Below are 18,914 nucleotides of genomic sequence, written 5' to 3' on the forward strand. Positions count from 1 at the left end.
TTCAAATTCATGTTCATTTTATATACCATTCCATATCTTATTACCATTTTCCATTTTCTATATAGCTTCTTACCTCTTTTAACTCTCTTAGTTTTATTTTATTTATCTCATCTCAGTTCAGATCATAATATTTATTATTCTTTGTCTGTTCTGTTTCCAGCTATCTATTTCTCTTTTCTCTTTAAACAAAACTTCTCCTGTACACTGATTGGAGTGTGACGCCTTTGACTCTTTCCCCTAAATTTATAATGCTTAATATAATACATGACTTCCATTGGGATTCTGTTTAGTACATTCTAAAATTACACATTATATTTTATAAAAAGAAAAAATTTATAGGTATATAATATAATTAAAACAACTATCAATGCCAATACAAATCTAATCATTAATGTTAATATTCATTTATATCTTCAACATTTTACACATCACTTTTCAATTGAATATCATACTTTTATGGGAACACTTATACCTTCCATAGTTTTTTCCCCCCCTCCACATCACATATTTTAAATCATTGTATTTAAATCGTTCTATCATTAAAATGTTCCCATTTCCTCCTACTTCAATTCTCTCATTTATTTCATTGCCTTCTTTTTATTCACAAAAATTTCACTAAGTTACACTAAATATTTTATCCTATTTTTGGTCACATGTTGTTTCCAATTTTATAACAATATTTCTAAGTACCAATATAAGAATAAAATCTTATGTACCTTTGCAGAATCCCCTTTTCAATTAAATTTAACCATTATCTCTAACTGAATCTTGTTTCTTTACATCTTGCTCCCCACCATTAAGGTTTCTCATTCCTTCCTTCCTCCCTTGCTTGTTCTTCTCCCTGCCCTTTTTACCCCCTTGTCTCTCCACCTCCCTTTTCTTCTTCTGCTTTCCCTCTTTCTGTTGTTTTCCAACATTATATCCACTTTTCACCTTATTTTTCTCTTTTTTGGTTGTTTTTTCAAGTAAAGTCCCCTTTTTCTTTTCCTCTTTCTCCCTTTCTTCCCCAAATAAAGTTACTTGTTCATCAAAGATGGCTTCTTCTTTGTCCCAATCATCTTGTTGCATAGTCAGTTTCTCATAGGTGCAAATCGCCATTTCTAAAAATTGAAAGAGAGTGCCAAGAGAGTCTTTCCCTTGTTCTTCTTTGTATTTTTTATATTCAATTTTCAATTCATCCACAAGTGATGCCATTGTAGAAAGAAAAAGTTTTTCCAAAACAACCACCCAAGTGTTCTTAGTCAAAAATAATTCCCAAAAGTCCCAAAGTCACCAAACAATCCAGATAAGCTGTTTCTTTTAGCACTTTCTTCTTTCTTCACTTTCTATTTCTGGGGTTACTGTTTAGTTACAAAGTTCCAGTTAAAATGTATCTTTTAGAAGTCTTGTTAGTATTTAATAATTCTTTGAGATTCTAGGCAATCTCCTCCTTACTTCCAAATCCTGCTCCAATTCTTTTCCTCTCCCTTCCCACTTACAGCAAAAAAGATTTTTTTAAAATATTCAGAAATCCTTATGCCTTTAGCATTTAATTACCTATTAGTGCCAATGTGGGTTTTTCTGATTTCTCTTGCATTTCCATTCGCTGTCACGTTAGGAAGGAGAGTGAAAAAAAAGAAAAACTTTCCCTTTTAACTTCCATTCGCCGCTTGCAAATCTCTGGAAACGATGTGTCTTTCGCAAATTTTAAGTACCAGGGTACTTTTGTTGTTGCTTTGTCCCGGTCAGCAAAAAAACTTTCACTTCTGCTTGACTCCTCCTGCACTTTCTTTTTCCGGCTGAGCGCTTCTATGTGGCAGCCATTTCTGACCGCCGCTCAGCTACCTTCGGAAAAGGGGGTTTAGCCGGCTAGAGAAGAGAGGTGCGATATCACTCGACCCTGCCAGATCCCCCCTATCTTCGCCACCTTCTACGGGGGTGGCTAGCCCTGAAACCAGGTGGCTCAGGGCACTCCGGCAGCGAGCGCAGGCAGAAACCGCGCACAGTCACGGATTCCTGCCTGCCCCGAAGCACTGCAGACCGGAAGTCCAATATAACAATTATTTTTATCCTGCTTTTATTATTATTATTTCATAAATGACTCCTGGCAGCCAACATACCTAATACTCCCTCTTCCTCTATTTTTTCCTACAACAATAACCATGTGAGATGAGTTGAACTGAAAGAGAGTGACTAGGCCAAAGTCACCCAACCTTCCTTCATGCCCAAGGCAGGACTAGAGCATCACAGTTCTATTTCACATATTTCATTTCACAGTTTCTTATGAAAATACTGAATTCCTGCAAAATCTCAGAAAAAACTCTTGAGAGATTTTGAAGTAACTTAACATATAATGATTTTCAGGGATTTCTGTTATTATTAATATAAATCATTTTATACACACACACACACACACACACACACTCATTGTAGAATTCTAATATCTCTCTCTCTCTCTCTATATATATATATATACATATACATATGCATATACACACACACACACACACACATATATATACACACACATGAGGAGAGGAAAAAGAAGCCCTTTCCCTTTTGTAATAGGCAAAATTCTTTCCTTTTGTGGATTCAAATTTCCCGGCTGGGAGAAAGGCAAAATGATTTGGTCAGCTGCGTTGAAAGTCAGAATCAGTTTATTAATAGGAAGGCAGGTAAGAAATCTCACAGCGTTCCTAGGATTAATCTAATCTTGTGAATAGAGAAACTCCTTTTTTATACCCTTCAGATCCTTTGATTTTGTAAGTGTGAATCTTTGATTTGTGTGTGTGTGTGTGTGTGTCTGTGTGTGTGTGTCTGTGTGTGAGATGAGTTCCTGTCTTTTGATATTGGGATCTCTTCCTGGGATCTTGGTAATTGTTTTATAGTAGCTGTTTGTTGCATTAGGTTGCAATATCCTGAGTTTCCTGTTATGCTTTTTGATTTGCTTTTCACAAGTTTTATAGCTTGCCATCTATTTGATTTCTATGGGAAAGGATCTTAGTTAGTTTGTCGGTTTTTTTTCCTCTGTATCTCATGCCTATAATTTTCTCCTTCCTTTGTTGTGAAAAGTAAGGTGGCTCCAGCTATTTTAATAGCCCTACTTGACAAAGGGTGGGGGCTGATGGAGCTGACCCTGCTTGTGTTTTCACCTCTTCCTTTCTTCTAATGTTTTCCGAGAAGACAGGGGAATCACAACTTCCAACACACACACCTATATATATGTGTGTGTGTACACACACACACACACACACACACACACACATATATATATTGTAGAGTTCTAATCTCTCTCTCTCTATACACACACACACACACACACACACACACACACACACACAACCTTCATCTACATGCTTCCATAGTATGTAACTGGTCAACAATGGTCTCAGCCCCACAATCCTGTTTTCCAGTGGTTCTTTTGGATACATTTCAAAAAATATTCAACTATTTAGATTGGGGTGATTGCTTTCAGAAAATTTGAATATTTTTTTATTTGCAGGCCCAATTTATAAGTGTCACTGACAGGTTACTACTGGACCATCCTTTAAGAAAACACGAGCATGTGACCGCTTTTTCCTGCAGAAATTTGAGATATGTCAGGATTTTTCATTGAAATACTTCTCCAGGCATCTTCTCTTTCAAATAAAATATTGAAGCACAAGAAAGAAATATAGCTTCAGCCTTTTGGATCATACTTTTGTAAGAGGATTATTTTCTGTTGACTATATTGCACACCTATATATTGTATGTATTAACAGTGTGCACATACCAACTCATGTTAAAGAGAGATCTAATCTGGAGCTAAGGAGAAATTTCCTGAGTATAAGAATAATTAATCAGTGGAAGAGCTTGTCTCCCAGAGTTGTGGGTGCTCCATCACTGGAGGTCTTCAAGAAAATATTGTCCAGAATGCAATAAGGTCTTGTGCCTTGGGCAGGGGGTTGGATTAGAAGACCTCCAATGTCCCTTCCAGTTCCATGATTCTATGTCAACCATGGGAAACATTTGGGGAAAATGCAAGCTTCCTTCAAGTAACCGTTTTATGAGAGTATCCATGATGTGTTCTCAAAATATCAAATACAGTATCTGATCCTAAACTTTTTGGGAACTTTAAAATATATTATATTTAATTGTCATTAAATATATTATATTTAACTGTCATTTAACTATATTTATCTAGCTGTCATTGAACAGGGAGAGAAATGCAGTTTCTGCCACCTTAAAGTGTTAAGATAGCTAAAGAGTAGAGTAGTGAAATAGGGACTTAGGATGCAAAGCATTTGAGCAAAATGCTTTTTTTGCTACCTCAGGGAGGAATAGGTACTTCCTAGCTGTTTGAATGCTTTTGGCATCTGTGGTAATAAATTATCACCATAGAAGACTACAGGATTTTGTAAACCAAGTCAAGTGCATGAAACTGCTTAATTTAGGATGCTAATATTAAATAGTACAAGGCTGTAGACCAGAAGATTCCTCATTCTTCTTATCGAGATGTAACTGCCACATTCAATACACACAGAAATGGACACAAATTTGTGTCAGGTCTTAACTGCTTTCTTTCTTGTTACCTAAAGGCCCTGGTTATTAGTCACTGAGTGGGAAAAGCTGAGCCCTTTATGGAGGCTGCACAAGGAATCTATCATCTGCAAATAATTAGAATTAGACACTAGAAATTACATTGTTTTTCTAATGAGCAGATGTGTCTGTCTGGAGAAGGAGGACAGCTGTACCCATATACAAATGTGAAAGCAAACCTAAACCAATATTGCATGTTTTGTGATAACCCTACTTTTATAATTTCAAATGGGTCATTACATAAGGGATCATTGCACAAATTGTTCAAGATGGCTCCTCCAAAACTTTGAAAAAAGATATATAAGAAATCCAGACCTCACTAACAGAGCTCCTTTGCATAAATGAAGCAAATTCAGTTATTGGGATGGTACCAGGGGTGGGATTCTACCAGTTTGCACCTATTTACTAGAACCAGTTGTTAACGTTCTAAGCAGTTCAGAGAACTGGTTGTTAGAAGAAATTACTGGCCTAATCCTGTAAGGAAGGCAGGAAGGAAACATTCTGGTGTTGCTTACAGAAACTGCCTCTCCGTTAACCCTTATTACATTCTTGGCAGGACTAGATTCCTCTCTCAGGAACTTCTCTGGAGTTTTCCCCCCCTCCTTTGCTGGTACTTTGCTTGTGTGGAGTGGCCATTCAAAATTACAGTGGCACTGAAAAAAGTGACTTATGGCCATTTTTCACACTTACGACTGTTGCAGCATCCCCACAGTCAGGCGAGGCCAGGCGAGGAGATGCGTGCCTCAATGTCAGTGATGTTGAGTTGGCACTGCCCAGCCAGTAACATAACCACCAAGCCACGTCCACCCAGTCACATGACCACATGACAAGCCACGTCTACCAACTAAGGCACGCCCACAGAACCGGTTGTTAAAAAATTTGAATCCCACCCCTGGATAGTACTTCCTATTTACTAAGACTTATTGACATGATGATGTGTTCTCTTCTGCTTCAGCTGTTAAAGGAGTTGTTCTGGGTCAGACAAAGATATCCCTGCATGGTGTTCTTTTTGCACAGTAGTCAAATGGAGGCTTGTGAAAGGTTTACAAGTAGGACATTTGGGTGGAATAGCATCCTCTCTTCTATGTTGACCCTGTAGGCAATGTCCATGAGTCAGGAGAAATAATGGTTTTCTTTCAAAAGACAACTATTTGTGGGGAAGTGGAAGGATAGGTGTTTCTTTTTATCCCTTGTTCAGCAAGTCTAACTGAAATTTAAAGGCCTTAAATAGTCTTGGTAATGAGACTAAAACTTATCAGAAGCATCTATAAAATTAACAGGGGAGTGAGTTGGAAGTTCTAATTCCATTCCCTAATTTTTCTTGCTGGCAAATGATGTTGCTCCCACAAATTATTCTCTAAAGTTATGTATGTGTTTATATATATATATATATATATATATATATATATATATATATATATATATATATATATATATATATATATATATATATATATATATGATCTTGTTATCGGTTTCTCCGAAGAATTACGCGGGAAAACAATATCATATATATATATATATATGTATGTATGTATGTATGTATGTATGTATGTATGTATGTATGTATGTATTTGTGTTAGGAAACATTCATTGGGACAGAAGAAATAAGCAAACCATAATCAGAAATCTCACAAAATGAATAGGCAGTAGGGAAGAAATTGTCTTTAATCATGTCATGTCCCATGTCTATGGTACTTCAAAGTAAACATCTAAACAATTTTATACAATGATATTTGGATGTAGAAGATGAAGCAGCTACAAAGTGCATGAAAAATGGCCACCAGGGAAGCTCCAATACTATACTGATGGTCTAGACTCAAACAGCAAGTTAAAATAGACTTCACTGATTTGTAGTTGTTCAGTATGTAGTAGGAACCCAACATTATCTTAGCATGTTGTAGGAATCATGCCATTGTGTTAAGCCATCGTTTAACAAGTAACATACTGTATTAAGTAATATAGGGAATGTTCTAGTAATTCAGGTCTAAAGTTTGTCTTAATATTTAAACCCAGCCTTTGAACTGTTTATCTTTTGTCTGTACAATTGATACAATTTATTTATCATATTCATACTTACCACCCATCTCATAGAATTTGATTCTGATGGTGTGTGATAAAAACATACAAACAATAATTACAAAACCATGCTACCATTGTTTCAAAAAGGCTTTAAAAAGGGTAAGAAGAACATAGATGTAACACACAACGAAGCCACCTCTCCAATTCCCATTTCCACAGGATTCCCAAGCCTATTATATAATCAAGTTTTAAGAGACATCTGGAAAGATGTCGAAGAAGGGTAGGTCACCTTAGGAGTGGAAGAGATAATGTTTCATAGTGCAGGCACAACTGCAGAAAAAAGACCCTCTTTTGAGTCCCACCAAATATAGTTCATTAGCAGACAGGACCTGGAACAGGTGGAAGTAATCGGGAAGCAACAGTTTGTCAAAATAACCTGGTCCATGAAGGACTTTAAAGGTCAAAACTAGCATCTTGTATTGGACCTGGAAGCACACTAGCTATGTGCCATTCTAGGGATACAAATAACTGCATGTGCCACTGCGTTTTGTACCAGCTGAAGCTTCCAGATAGTCTTCAAGGGTAGCCCCATATAGAGCACATTACAGTAGTCCATATTACAGTAGTCCAGCACATTACAGTAGTTACTAGGGGTGACAAGACTTGAGTGACTGAACAGAACCTCCTGATCCAGCAACTGATGCACAATTTGAAACTGTTCAAAGGCAATCCTAGCCAGGACTGTCACCTGCTCTTCATGTGTCTTGCATTATTACTATCTGTATCTATGTGCTGATGATATCCAGTTACAGGTAGTCCTCAACTTACAACAGTTCATTTAGTGACTGTTCAAAGTTACAATGGCACTGAAAATGTGACTTGTGGCCATTTTTCACAGTTACGACTGTTGTAATGACGAGGCAGTCGAGGTGTTTGATCATGATCAACTGAATCATGATGAACTTTATTGGAGTCTAGTCTTGCATTTATACACATTTTTAGTAATCCTCCAACATTGGTTAACTTTGGTTTCTGCTTGACTTTCGTTATTGTTCAGCATAGTAACTAACACAATTAATGATCTCTAGTCAAAGTCCAACATATGTTTACTTCCTCTCTCTAATCCTCCTTTAGATGAGTAACTTTGTTTGCTTGAGTTGTATTTGCTTGGACACATTCTTTCTCTGAGGTTTGCCATCCAAGATAAGGACATTCCTGCAATTACAACTCTACATATGACCTTTGCATCGTCGCCATGATTGTGTGATCAACATTCAGATGCTTGGCAACTGATTCATATTTATGATGGTTGTAGTGTCCCAGGGTCATGTGATCATCTTTTGCGACCTTATTATAAGCAAAGTCAATGGGGAAGCCAGATTCAATTAACAACTGAGTTACTAATTTACCAGGTGCAGTAATTCACTTAACAATGGTGGCAAGAATGGTCATAAAATGGAATAGAACTCACTTAAATGTTTCATTTAACAACATAAATTTTGGGCTCAATTGTGGTTGTAAGTCGAGGACTATTGTATACTGGTGAATTAAACAATGCTATTGATGTTCTGTTCTGGTTCCTGGAAGCTGTGGGAATCTGGATGTGGAACAGCAGGCTTCAACCAAAGCTGTTAAGACTGAGTGGCTCAGGGTTTGGGGGCTTTCTCCTTCTGGGATCCCCAAGTTGCATATTACGTCTTCCTGAGGCAGTGCAACTCCATTTAGATAGTGTAGTCCAAAGATAGTGTAGTCCTAGAAGGAGAAAACCCCATATGCCTCAGGTAAAGTTTTTGTTTCCACGTGTCTCCTTTTTCCCTAATTCACCTGCACTTTGTCCGCTGCCCTTTGCTTCCATCTTTGTCTCAGGTACACTGCTCTGCCTTTCTCTTCTTTTTCTCTTGCAGACGAGTTGTGCTTCCTCCAAGATCTTTGTCATGATTTTATTTCCTCTATTCTGTCCTGCTACTATTCATCATCTGTTGCCCCCTCCATGCTGCATGGCACAGTCAGTGAAACTAAATCACTAGCACTTTTTAGGAAATGTTCTGCATAGCCAGGTTGAAGCCCATCAACTGCTATTATATCTCCCCAATTTCCAACACATTTTTATCACATAAGGCAACTGACATTTTTACTTTGTATACTGAACACAAGGTCAAAGCTTCTTTTACCAAGACAGGTTCTGAATTCTGGGCATTATATATCTGATCATTTCAGGCAGGAAATAAAATAGTTGCCCGCAGTCCAAAAAAATAAAACTCAGCCAGTGTAACCAATAAGCTCCATCACAGTTTTTTTTTTCAGAACGTTTTTAGAATAATCTGACCTGCTTTTCACATTTTTTGCTAACCAAGGGATTGGGGAGGGATATGATACAGTGACTGTATCCAGTACAAAATCCCCTTCATTATTTATGCATTATTCATGGCATTTTGTGAACACTGCATTCCTTTGGTCAGTTTGATTTACATGCTGCATTAAAATTCAAGCGTAAATGCTACATGGATTAGTAGTAGGCTTTTAATCTTTGATTTCATGTCTAATTAGTTACAAGAGGTCAAATCTGATTTTCTCTTTCTCCTTTTTTCCTGAAACAGCATTTTCAATGGCTGTTTTTCTTCCCTATTACCTAACGCCTCTACCTTCCCATAAATGTGATGCAGTAATAACTTGCCTTAATGATAATATAAGAGACCTCTATGAATTTTATAGAAGTTTTAATTCTCAGTATGCTGTAATCTAGATAGGCTTGAGTGATTCAGTGCATAAGTAAAACAAAATATTGAGTGCATTAGGAAGCTGTATTGTATGAAAGCAACTCACCCATCCAGCTCATCGTGTCTAAGTGTACTATGGTTTGGTCAACCCAGTTTTATGGATTTGTATGATACTCTGTATGAACTACATAGGTGAGGTTCTCACAATCTATTAGGTGTAATGGGCTTGTCTAATTTTGTGGCTTGATGTATTATGCAAGCATCCCTTAATAGGCAGAGAGATAGATCCTTCCCACTCCTGTTGCTGACTCTTTTAATTCTAGAATTATAAATGAATCTTAGACATTTTGCTTTTAGATCACGGATATTGCCAAGCAGGTACGATTTCTCTCCAAAGTTAAACTGATACTGTCAATTCTTTAATGTATACTAGGTCAGTGAGCAAATATGGACCAGTTGCCGAGTGCTCAAAATGTGGTTGTGTGATGGGGTGTGGTCGTTGGAATCTCAAATCCAGCTTATCAGCAGCCCTGCAGTGGTAGTCCATCAAGGAAGACTACCCATACTTCTCTATGGCTACAGAGGAATACTAAGATAAGGGACTATCGCACAAAACAAAATTTCTTGTTTCAACTAATATTACAGTTTATGGCTAGTGAGATCAGCTATTCTGATATTACAGAATAGCTGATTTCAATAAAAATATTTTTAGACCTCCTATGGAATCGAAGTCCTGGTCTGGTTACCAAGTGGGAGTGATATAATCCTAGAACATAGAATCATAGGGCAGGAAGGGAACTTAGAGGTATTATAGTCCAGTCCCTTATCCAAGGTAGGAGACCTCATGCCATTCTGGTCAAATGGTTGTCCAGTCTTTTCTTGAAAACTTCTAGCAATGGAGCACAAGCAACTCTGGGAGGCAAACCATTCCAATGATTAACTGATCTTACTGTGAGGAAATTTCTCCTTAGTTTTAGGTTAGATCTCTTTTTAACAAGCTTCCACTCATTATTTCTTCTCTATCCTTTGGTGTTTTGGATAATATGTTAATTTCCTCTTGTCTGTGACAGTCTCTCAAATACTGGAAGACAGCTATCCTGCCATTTCTAATTCTTCTCTTCAAAAGACTAGACATATCTAGCTCTCTCAACTGTTCATCATATGATTTTGCCTCCAGATTCCTTATCGTCTTTGTTGCTCTTCTCTGCACACTTTCTAGGGTCCCAGCATCTTTTTGTATCATGGTGATCGGAACTGGATTTGTATTCCAAGTGTAGCCTCACTAGTGTGGTATAAAACAGTATTATCTCTTCTTGTGATCTAGAATGCTATTCCTCTGTTGATGCAGACTACGACTGCAGTGGCAGTCCCAAAGGTGCTTTGGCATTTTTGGCAGTTGCAGCACATTGGTGATTCACACATAAGTGGTGGTCCTCCAGAACACATAGATCCCTCTCACAGTTGGCTCAACTATTGTGTCAGGTACTGCCTATTCTATACCTATGCATTTGTTTTTTCCACCCCAAGTGTGGGACCTTATTTTCTCATCACTGAACTGCATCTTTTTGGATAGGACCCATTGCTCAAGTCTGTCAAGATCCTTCTGAATCTTCAGTCTGAAATGACATATTGACATGAATCAATCTAACCTTTGCTCTTTGCTTCTGTTAAAGAAGTTGCTTGTACTATTTTGCTAAGGATGGAAATCATTTGTTAGGAATTCATTCTGTAAGAGAATTGTATCCTTTTCTATCTGGTTTCTCGCCTCTGCAATTTGCTTCAGAGCTAGACACATCCGTGGAGACAATTCCCATGAACATCCTGCTCCATAGATAAGGGGGTGGCTACCCAGGAGCATGAACACACAAGGACAAGGGATACTGTGTAAAATAACAAAGTATGGACAGCACGGACAAAGAACGCTCCATGGATAAGGAAAGGGAGGGCATGGGTAAGACATTGCCCACATTAATAACGAACCTTTGTCTCTGATTGGATAAACTTTGTTTCTATCAGCGTAAAATGTATATAATACTCTGAGCCACTCTTGCAGGGTGTGGCTAGTTCTTACATGCATTTTGTCTGTAGGTTTTGGACATAGTATTCACCCAGACTTTTTGCTTTGGCCAAAGAATAAAAAAGCTGTTATTTTTGCAAGCCTTGTCTCGAGTCTCACTCCTTGACATGTCCGTGGCTTGGGGAAACTTCTGGGACCTTACAAGTCTATCTTCTGAAGTGTTAGCAATTTCCTGCAGCTTGATGTTGTTTGCAATTGTTGATGTTCTTTTTTTCTCCCCTCCTCTAGATGATTTAGGAATGTTGAAGAGTATTGGGCCAAAACAGAACTCTGAGAGCCACTGCATGTTTCCCTCCACGTAGATATAGTTCCAACTGTATGCTGGGTATAGTTGGTCAGCCAACTATGAATCCATCTGGCAATGGCACTGTCCATTCCACCTTGTTTTACCTTATCAAGAAGCAGGTTGTGGTCTACTTTGTCAAGTGCTTTACCGAAGTGCTTTACTATATATTATGTCTGCAACATTTTTCTGACCCAGTAATCCACTAAAAGAAAAAGAAAAAAGATTTGTCTGGCATAATTTGTTTTTAACAAACCCATGCTTCCTTCTTGTTCATTTTTACATGCTCACAAATCTGTCTCTTGATTATCTTTTCCAGGATTTTCCCAGGTATTGATTAAGCCGATTGGCCAATAATTTCCTGGATCCATTTTCTCCCCTTTTTGTAGATAGGAACCACATCAGCTCTTTTCCAGTTTCTTGGTAGTTCCCCTGTGCTACAGGAGCTTTGAAAGATTAAATTCAATGAGTAAAAAAAAGGAAAACTTAAAAAAAATGACGAAGTAAGCTATCAGCTAAAATTGATAGGCATCTCAACAGTTCTGCAAAAAGCCATAGGAATGGCTTTGAAATGAATATTCTTAAGTTGTTTCAGGAACAATAAAAGAGAAGTGCTCCTTTAAATTCTGGGAAAGGAGATGCTATTAGGAAGACACTCAGAGTGTTTTTCTCTGGCTCAATGGGAAATAAGAGGGAGGGAAATACAATACAAGCAGACTTACAAAGTTCTTTTTCCATAGCTTATCTCAATAAACCTGTGGTTTCTAATGTGGTCTATCAAATGACTTATTTATTTTATTAAATATACATGTGATCTATCTAACTAATGAAGCAACTCTAGGCAGCTTACAAAATAGATTAGCTGTGCCTGCCCTAAATTTTGGAGAGGTTTGGGTCTATTTTTCACATCTTTGTAATTTATTATTGTTAGTCCTCTTATTAAACCTATTATGTTCCATAACAAATCCTGTTGAAGAAATTATAAAATCATTGTATACTCCCAACAATCAAAACAGTTCTGGGAAGCAGCAACCATTGGGTGTGGAAGGACGGTTCATCTCTGTGTTGCCTTGGCCATACAAATGGCTTTACCATACTAGCTGATTTTCATACTGTGACCTTCTTTTCAGTTTTCTTTTCCCTTGGCAACTCTTAAGCTTTGTTCACATAATCGTTACAGTGAGTGATGAGATCAAACCAGGGCAACACAATATAGTTAACTTTTGCTAGATAATAATATGAAGAGCTGCAGGAAAGGAGTTTTTATTAGTCTTAATTCAGCAGGTATTGATTGGGGTGGAGAAGGAAAATGGTGGATCAATATATTAGAAAACAAATGGCAGATATAGAAAATGTAAATCAAAGCTCTGTTTTTTACAATCTAAGAAACTATGAGTGCCCTTTACAGTTTCACTACACCACACCAAAGAGAGTTTCAGAGAGTAGTAATTTGTTTCCGTTATTAGTATAATTTCATTTGGGAATGAAAGACTAGAAAAAAGAACCATTAGCTTTTTGTCACTTATGGGAAGGAAATTAGAAATGCTACAGATTTGACACTCAAAATATAATTACACCTTAATACCAGAAAGGAGGAAAAACTGATAATTCCATAACCTCAACAGAGAGATTGACAGATTAAAATAAATTCATCTAGATGCAAACTTCATTGCAGTGTAATATGATTTTTGCTTTCCTCTGAGTTGTACCAAAATTTAGTAATTCTTCTTGACTTGCCAAACACATTTTATACATTGCTGGTGGCTTTGATTAAGAGGTACCTATCTATTTTGCTAATATTCAGCTTTATTTTATAGTTTTAATAAAAAGACAGGATGCCATATATCAGGAATAATTAGCCCAAACCACTTACGATTGTTGCAGCATCCCATAATCATGTGATCAAAATTCAGTTGCTTGGCAGCTGATTCATATTTATGACAGTTGCAGTTTCCCAGGGTCATGTGATCACCTTTCGTAACCTTCTGATAAGCAAAATCAATGGGGTAGCCAGATTCACTTAACAACCAGGTTGTTACTAAGTTATACTAAGTTATTAACTGCAGTGATTCATTTAACAACTGTGGCAAGAGAAGTTGTAAAATGGAGTAAAACTCACTTAACAAATGTCTCACTTAACAATAGAAATATTGGGGTCAGTTGTGGCCATAAGTTGAGAACTACCTGTAGTACTTTGGCGCAGTGTATATTCTAGAAACCAGAAGACTATGAGACCTAGACCTCCTTTAGGCATGAAAGCTGGTTGGATGACTTTGAACCAGTCACTCTTTCTCAATCCGCCCCACCTCACAGGGGCAGGTGGGTCTCTGGAGGCCTTGAGCTTCCAAATCTACTGGTTCCACACTCTCCTCCTCATCCCTCCAATCATGACGCAGTCACTTATTTTTTGGGTAGGTCTTTGGGAAACAGCTGCTCTACTATGTGGCCTTCCTACCCAGTGGAGACCGTGTGGTGCTATCCCAGAAGGGGATACCATTTGGGAGCAGATGGAATGAATTGTGGCTGCTCCAAAATGGCACCCACTTCCAGGAAGGTGCCACATAGCCTCCACTTGTAGGGAGGCCAAGAGCAAGCTCTCCTTCCCAAACACTATCTCTTTTGATAGAATCTTCATGTAACAAAAACATTTCTATCTGATGATTCTCGGTTTGTGATCTGCTGCGGAATTGCATTTTCTGTTGTAATTTTAACCTAATCATGATCTAATCAGCTCTGAATTTATCTCCTTCAAAACCTTACATTTGCATTTTAGGTATTTAAAACTGATTTTATTTCAGGGTTGCTTTATTGTTTTAATAATAAATTTTGATTTTGTTTATCATCTTTGAGATTGGCCTGCCTCCCACAGGAAGAAAAAAAGGACTGAAATCTCTAGTCACATGTTTACATAATACATAGAAAGACGACTGAACTATTGAATTTATTTTGCTTTTTGTATTTTTTAATCACCAGAAAAAGGTTATGAAAGCTTCCTTCTGACACAAGAAAGTATAAGTGAACACCATTGATGTGACCCCTGGAGGAGATATAGTATCAACTGGAAGTCATAAGGTTCTGACCCAAAGCAGGAAGTGGGGCCATGGGGAGGGGACCAGAGGACTTCTAGAAGAAATTCTAAGTCATGTGGATTTCTATCTTGTAGGATCCATTACTCTGGAGTTCTGGCATTACAATGGAGTTCTGTAACTAAACATTCTATCCTTTCCGTTATTTTTATTTTTAGGGATGCGGCAGGGAAATGATGCTGGGACACAGTATCGGTCTGCTATCTATACAGTCACCCCAGATCAAATGGAGTCTGCCTTGAAATCTAAAAATGATTACCAAAAGGTAAGGATAAAGTGCTTCCAGGTCACCTTACAATATTCAGATTGAGAAAAGCCATTACAACGTATCCTCTCAACTTATGTCTACAATTGGAACTGGAGTCTCAGTTGTTGAGTGAGGTAATTAAGAAAGACATCCACATGACACCACTTTGCTCAATGACTTCAATCCCAGCTCTTCCTGTTTCAGTTGTTAAGCAGATAGAGCGAAACAGTTGCCCGCTGAAAAAGGGAAGATAGCTCCTCTTCATGCATGGAGGTGAACTTATGTGCCGGTCTGGAGAAATGAGTCAGGGGTCGTGAAGATTATTATTTTGTTTCTCCACGACAGTGCACAGGTTCCTCTCTTTTCTGTGTACAGAAGGGAACTCATGCACAGAGCTAAAGAGATGAGATGATGGGGATTGTGCAGCTCCACAAAGGATTTCTGTACCTTTTCCTGCCATGCATGGAGGAGAGGGGATTCTTTGGCATGTCGGTAGCAGCTTGCAACCTTCCCTATCAGCTTCTCCATTGACTTTCTGGCAGAGAAGATTGGAAATGATGATCACATGACCACAGAGCACTTGACAGTCAGTTATAATATGCACATGCTGCCCAGCACCCAAATCACGAATGCATGGGTGGAAGTACTTGACAGAATGTAAAGCAGCCTTTCATGCCATCATAACTTTGAAAGGTTGTTAAACTACCAGTTGTATACCGTGCTCTACCAGTTTTGTAACCACTAGCCCAGGGATGGGCAATTAATTTTCCAAAAGGGCCAGATGAGAAACTGGGACTCTTGTGTAGGATTGCTGCTGCTCCACCCGCCACTGCCAACACTGCCCCCAAAGCTGCTCTCCTCTGCCAATACTGCACTGATACTGCACAATACTGCACTGCAATGCTGACACTGCTCTACACCCCACCCACCAATGCTGCCTTGCAGTTGACACTGTTGATGGCCGCTGCCTGCTGTCAATGCCATGTGATTAGGACCGCCTGTGCCCACGGGCCATAAAATGCTCAGGTTTGCATTAGTCTGTACTTTGCTGAGAAGAGGGTTTTTTCCGACTCCTTGAAGACTAGATACCTATTTTATTTCCAATCTCATTGTTAAGGTCAGTGTATTTATATCAGATATTGTTTTGGCATTGCTGTACTTTTCATGCTATCATTCATAATGAGGAGAAACTCCATTCAGAACCATGAATATCTTCCAGTATTGTTTGCTGTCTTTGAATAGTTAATAGCTGGAGACTCTATAAAATATGTGATGACTGACATCACTACCTTTGAGTTTTCTTTCCGCGAAGGATAGCGAGCAAAGTAAAATATCAGCAGGAAGATTTGTTGGCTAATGATTTCACATCAGTTAGATATAAAGAAAAAAAGAATGGAAGACAGTGACAAAACATGTAACTCTCATAATTGCAAGCTTGAGTTGTTTATTCACTTGAGAACAATTTTACTTTATGAAATAGTATAAAGTATTTTATATCTACATAGTTAGAAATGTAGGATATTTCCAAATCAAGCTCCCATACAGTTGTATAAATCAAGTCAAGTGACACAATAAACTCTAAAATTCATATACTTGTTTTTGTATTTATCCTGAATATATTGAGTATATCTGAAATAGCAGAGATAGCAGCAAGTAGTGGCATGGGAAAAAATGGTGGTCTGCTACTATATTAATGTCTTTTTCCAAAGTCTTCTTCTCATTACTTTCCAGTGAATTATAAACTTTATTCTAAGGAATACCTGCATCATTATTATTCATTCCCCCTCCCAAGAGGACTAAGGATGTTTCTCATTAATTTATATTGTTTTCTTTCCTCTAGTTCTATGTGCAGTTTTTGGGAGATGGGTTTAAGATTGAAAAATATCTGGGTTTTTCCCCCTTGCCACAGAAAATCTTTTCCTATTGTATACTGAAATGATTTTTTTTTAAATGGGGGAAGGCTAGCTATCTGTATTTTTAGATTGTCAGAATATTCTGTAAAGCATATTAAGTTTACATTTTACAAACTAGCAAACTTCAGTCTCACTTTAGCACTCACATAACTGAGTTTTGATGCCAGCAACTCTTCTCCACTTCATCCTGGGCTTAGACCACAGCTGATCAAGCTATCATTGTCTGTCTGTTTTGGTCTGTCAACTTGGAGGGAGAAGTATTGTCTTGTGACTGACTGTTATAAGGTCATCTGTGATCTTGACAACATGCGGGTATTGATCCTTTAATCAGAAGAAGCTGCTCAAATTGTGAGACTTTTTTTGTTTATCTATACTTTCCTCTCTTTTCTTTCCTGCTGTTTTATTCTTGATGTGCTAGTTTTTCATACATAAATTTTATGGGTAGGTATTTGACCCATTTAAATGGAAAGAATTAAGAGGTTTTCAGAAAAAGAAAAGGTTGAAGTAGTTCCAGGCATCCTAATCAGATCCTTTCTGCATATCTCTTTTTCTCAATATAGCTTAATGTTTTACATCTTAGTTTCTCCAGTCACATGCAAGAAGCTTTTAAAAGGTCAGATCACTGACAATTATTCATGTAATTTTTTACATTAACAATTGTGTCTATCGAATTTAAATAATATGGACTACAATTCAGAAACAAGTCTTATTGAGATTGAAAGAATTTTGCCCTGGGGATTGGCAAGATAGGATTTAAGCTTTAGATATTTAATTCAAGTCAAGTTATCTCTCTGTAATCCGGCTGTTTTAAAATCAATTATGTATGTTCAATCTGTAATATTCTGTGAGCAACTTCTATAGACAGTTATTTCATTTGGTTGTTGTTTAGTAGATTTAAAAGCACAATGGGGATCTGCTTTATGTGGGTATTCTCCCTCATTGATGTAATTTTTCCTACCCTACATCCAGAAATAGGAGTATCTGCAGAGTTATGCTGTCAGTCTCTTGCCTTTAGAAAACTTTGGAAAATATGAAATTTGCCACATAATTGTTTTGGATAGTTCCTATAGAGGAAAGCAGGCACATAGGTACATGTTTCATCTATGAAGTATTTGTTTATTGTTTCACAGGTAGTGTTTAGGTTTTGTTCATGTATCATCTTAATCATATTCTTATGTCTAATTTACTCTGCGTTCTATTTATTTTCTATAGATCTATTAATTTATTTACAAAACTGTTCAGTATTTTTTCATCATTTGCAAAATAGAGTGAGTCCAGCTCACATACAGTCTCTGCATTTATTTCAAATACTATTCCTCTAAGAACAGTAGAATTTTTTCCCCATTCTCTCTAAACAGTATTTTCTTAGCCTCCCAGTTCATGGTATAAACATTTGCCTCTCTCTCTCTCTCTCTCCCTCCCCCCATCTCTCTCTCCCTCTCCCTCTCCCTCTCTCCCCCTCCCCTCCCCCTCCCCCTCCCTCTCCCTCTCCCTCCCTCCCTCCCTCCCTCCCTTTCATTTGTCCTCAGACTTATCCTTAATATAGTGCTCAGCTATATATTTTTTTTACCACATGATAATTTAGTGTTCCTTCCGGCTATCATGCACTGTTGTCTTATGGACTTGTGTCTTCTCTTTTCTAAAACTAATATGCTGTAAGCTCAAAAATGTCAGTCTTGTCTCCAACACACTCCACACTCCAGCACCACAGTCACTTAACGACTAAGCAGTGTTGATCTTCAGCTATCTTTTGCTTCTGAATACTAGTTATCACTTGCAAGTAGACAGGGAACACAGAGACATTTCTATTTTTTTCTAGAACAGTTGTGGGTCTACTATACAAAAAAGAATTTGTATATTCCAAAAGCTTGGCACCAAACCGAAGAAAAATCCTCATATACAGTTATACTTCTCTATACATAGGAGGAAAACTTTGCATTTTCCAGCCTCTTCAATACAGGCTTTCTGATAGTTTCAGATTTGGACTAATTTTACAATGTTCCATCAAGATT

The 18,914-nt window shown here is 37.7% G+C and overlaps 1 protein-coding gene across 2 annotated transcripts in view; it reads left to right on the top strand.

Moving 5' to 3' along the window:
* Positions 1-18,914, top strand: part of MSRA (methionine sulfoxide reductase A) — a 218,792-nt gene that overhangs the window by 118,790 nt on the left and 81,088 nt on the right. For both annotated transcript variants that reach the window (XM_087960326.1, XM_087960328.1), the window contains one exon: positions 14,901-15,007. In XM_087960326.1, coding sequence (XP_087816452.1) covers positions 14,901-15,007 — 107 coding nt within the window. The remainder of the gene's footprint in view (positions 1-14,900; positions 15,008-18,914) is intronic.

This window comes from Notechis scutatus, chromosome 1 (genome assembly GCF_049901735.1).
Source record: "Notechis scutatus isolate UNSWTSFEM ecotype Mainland chromosome 1, rNotScu1.2, whole genome shotgun sequence".
NCBI lineage: Eukaryota > Metazoa > Chordata > Lepidosauria > Squamata > Elapidae > Notechis > Notechis scutatus.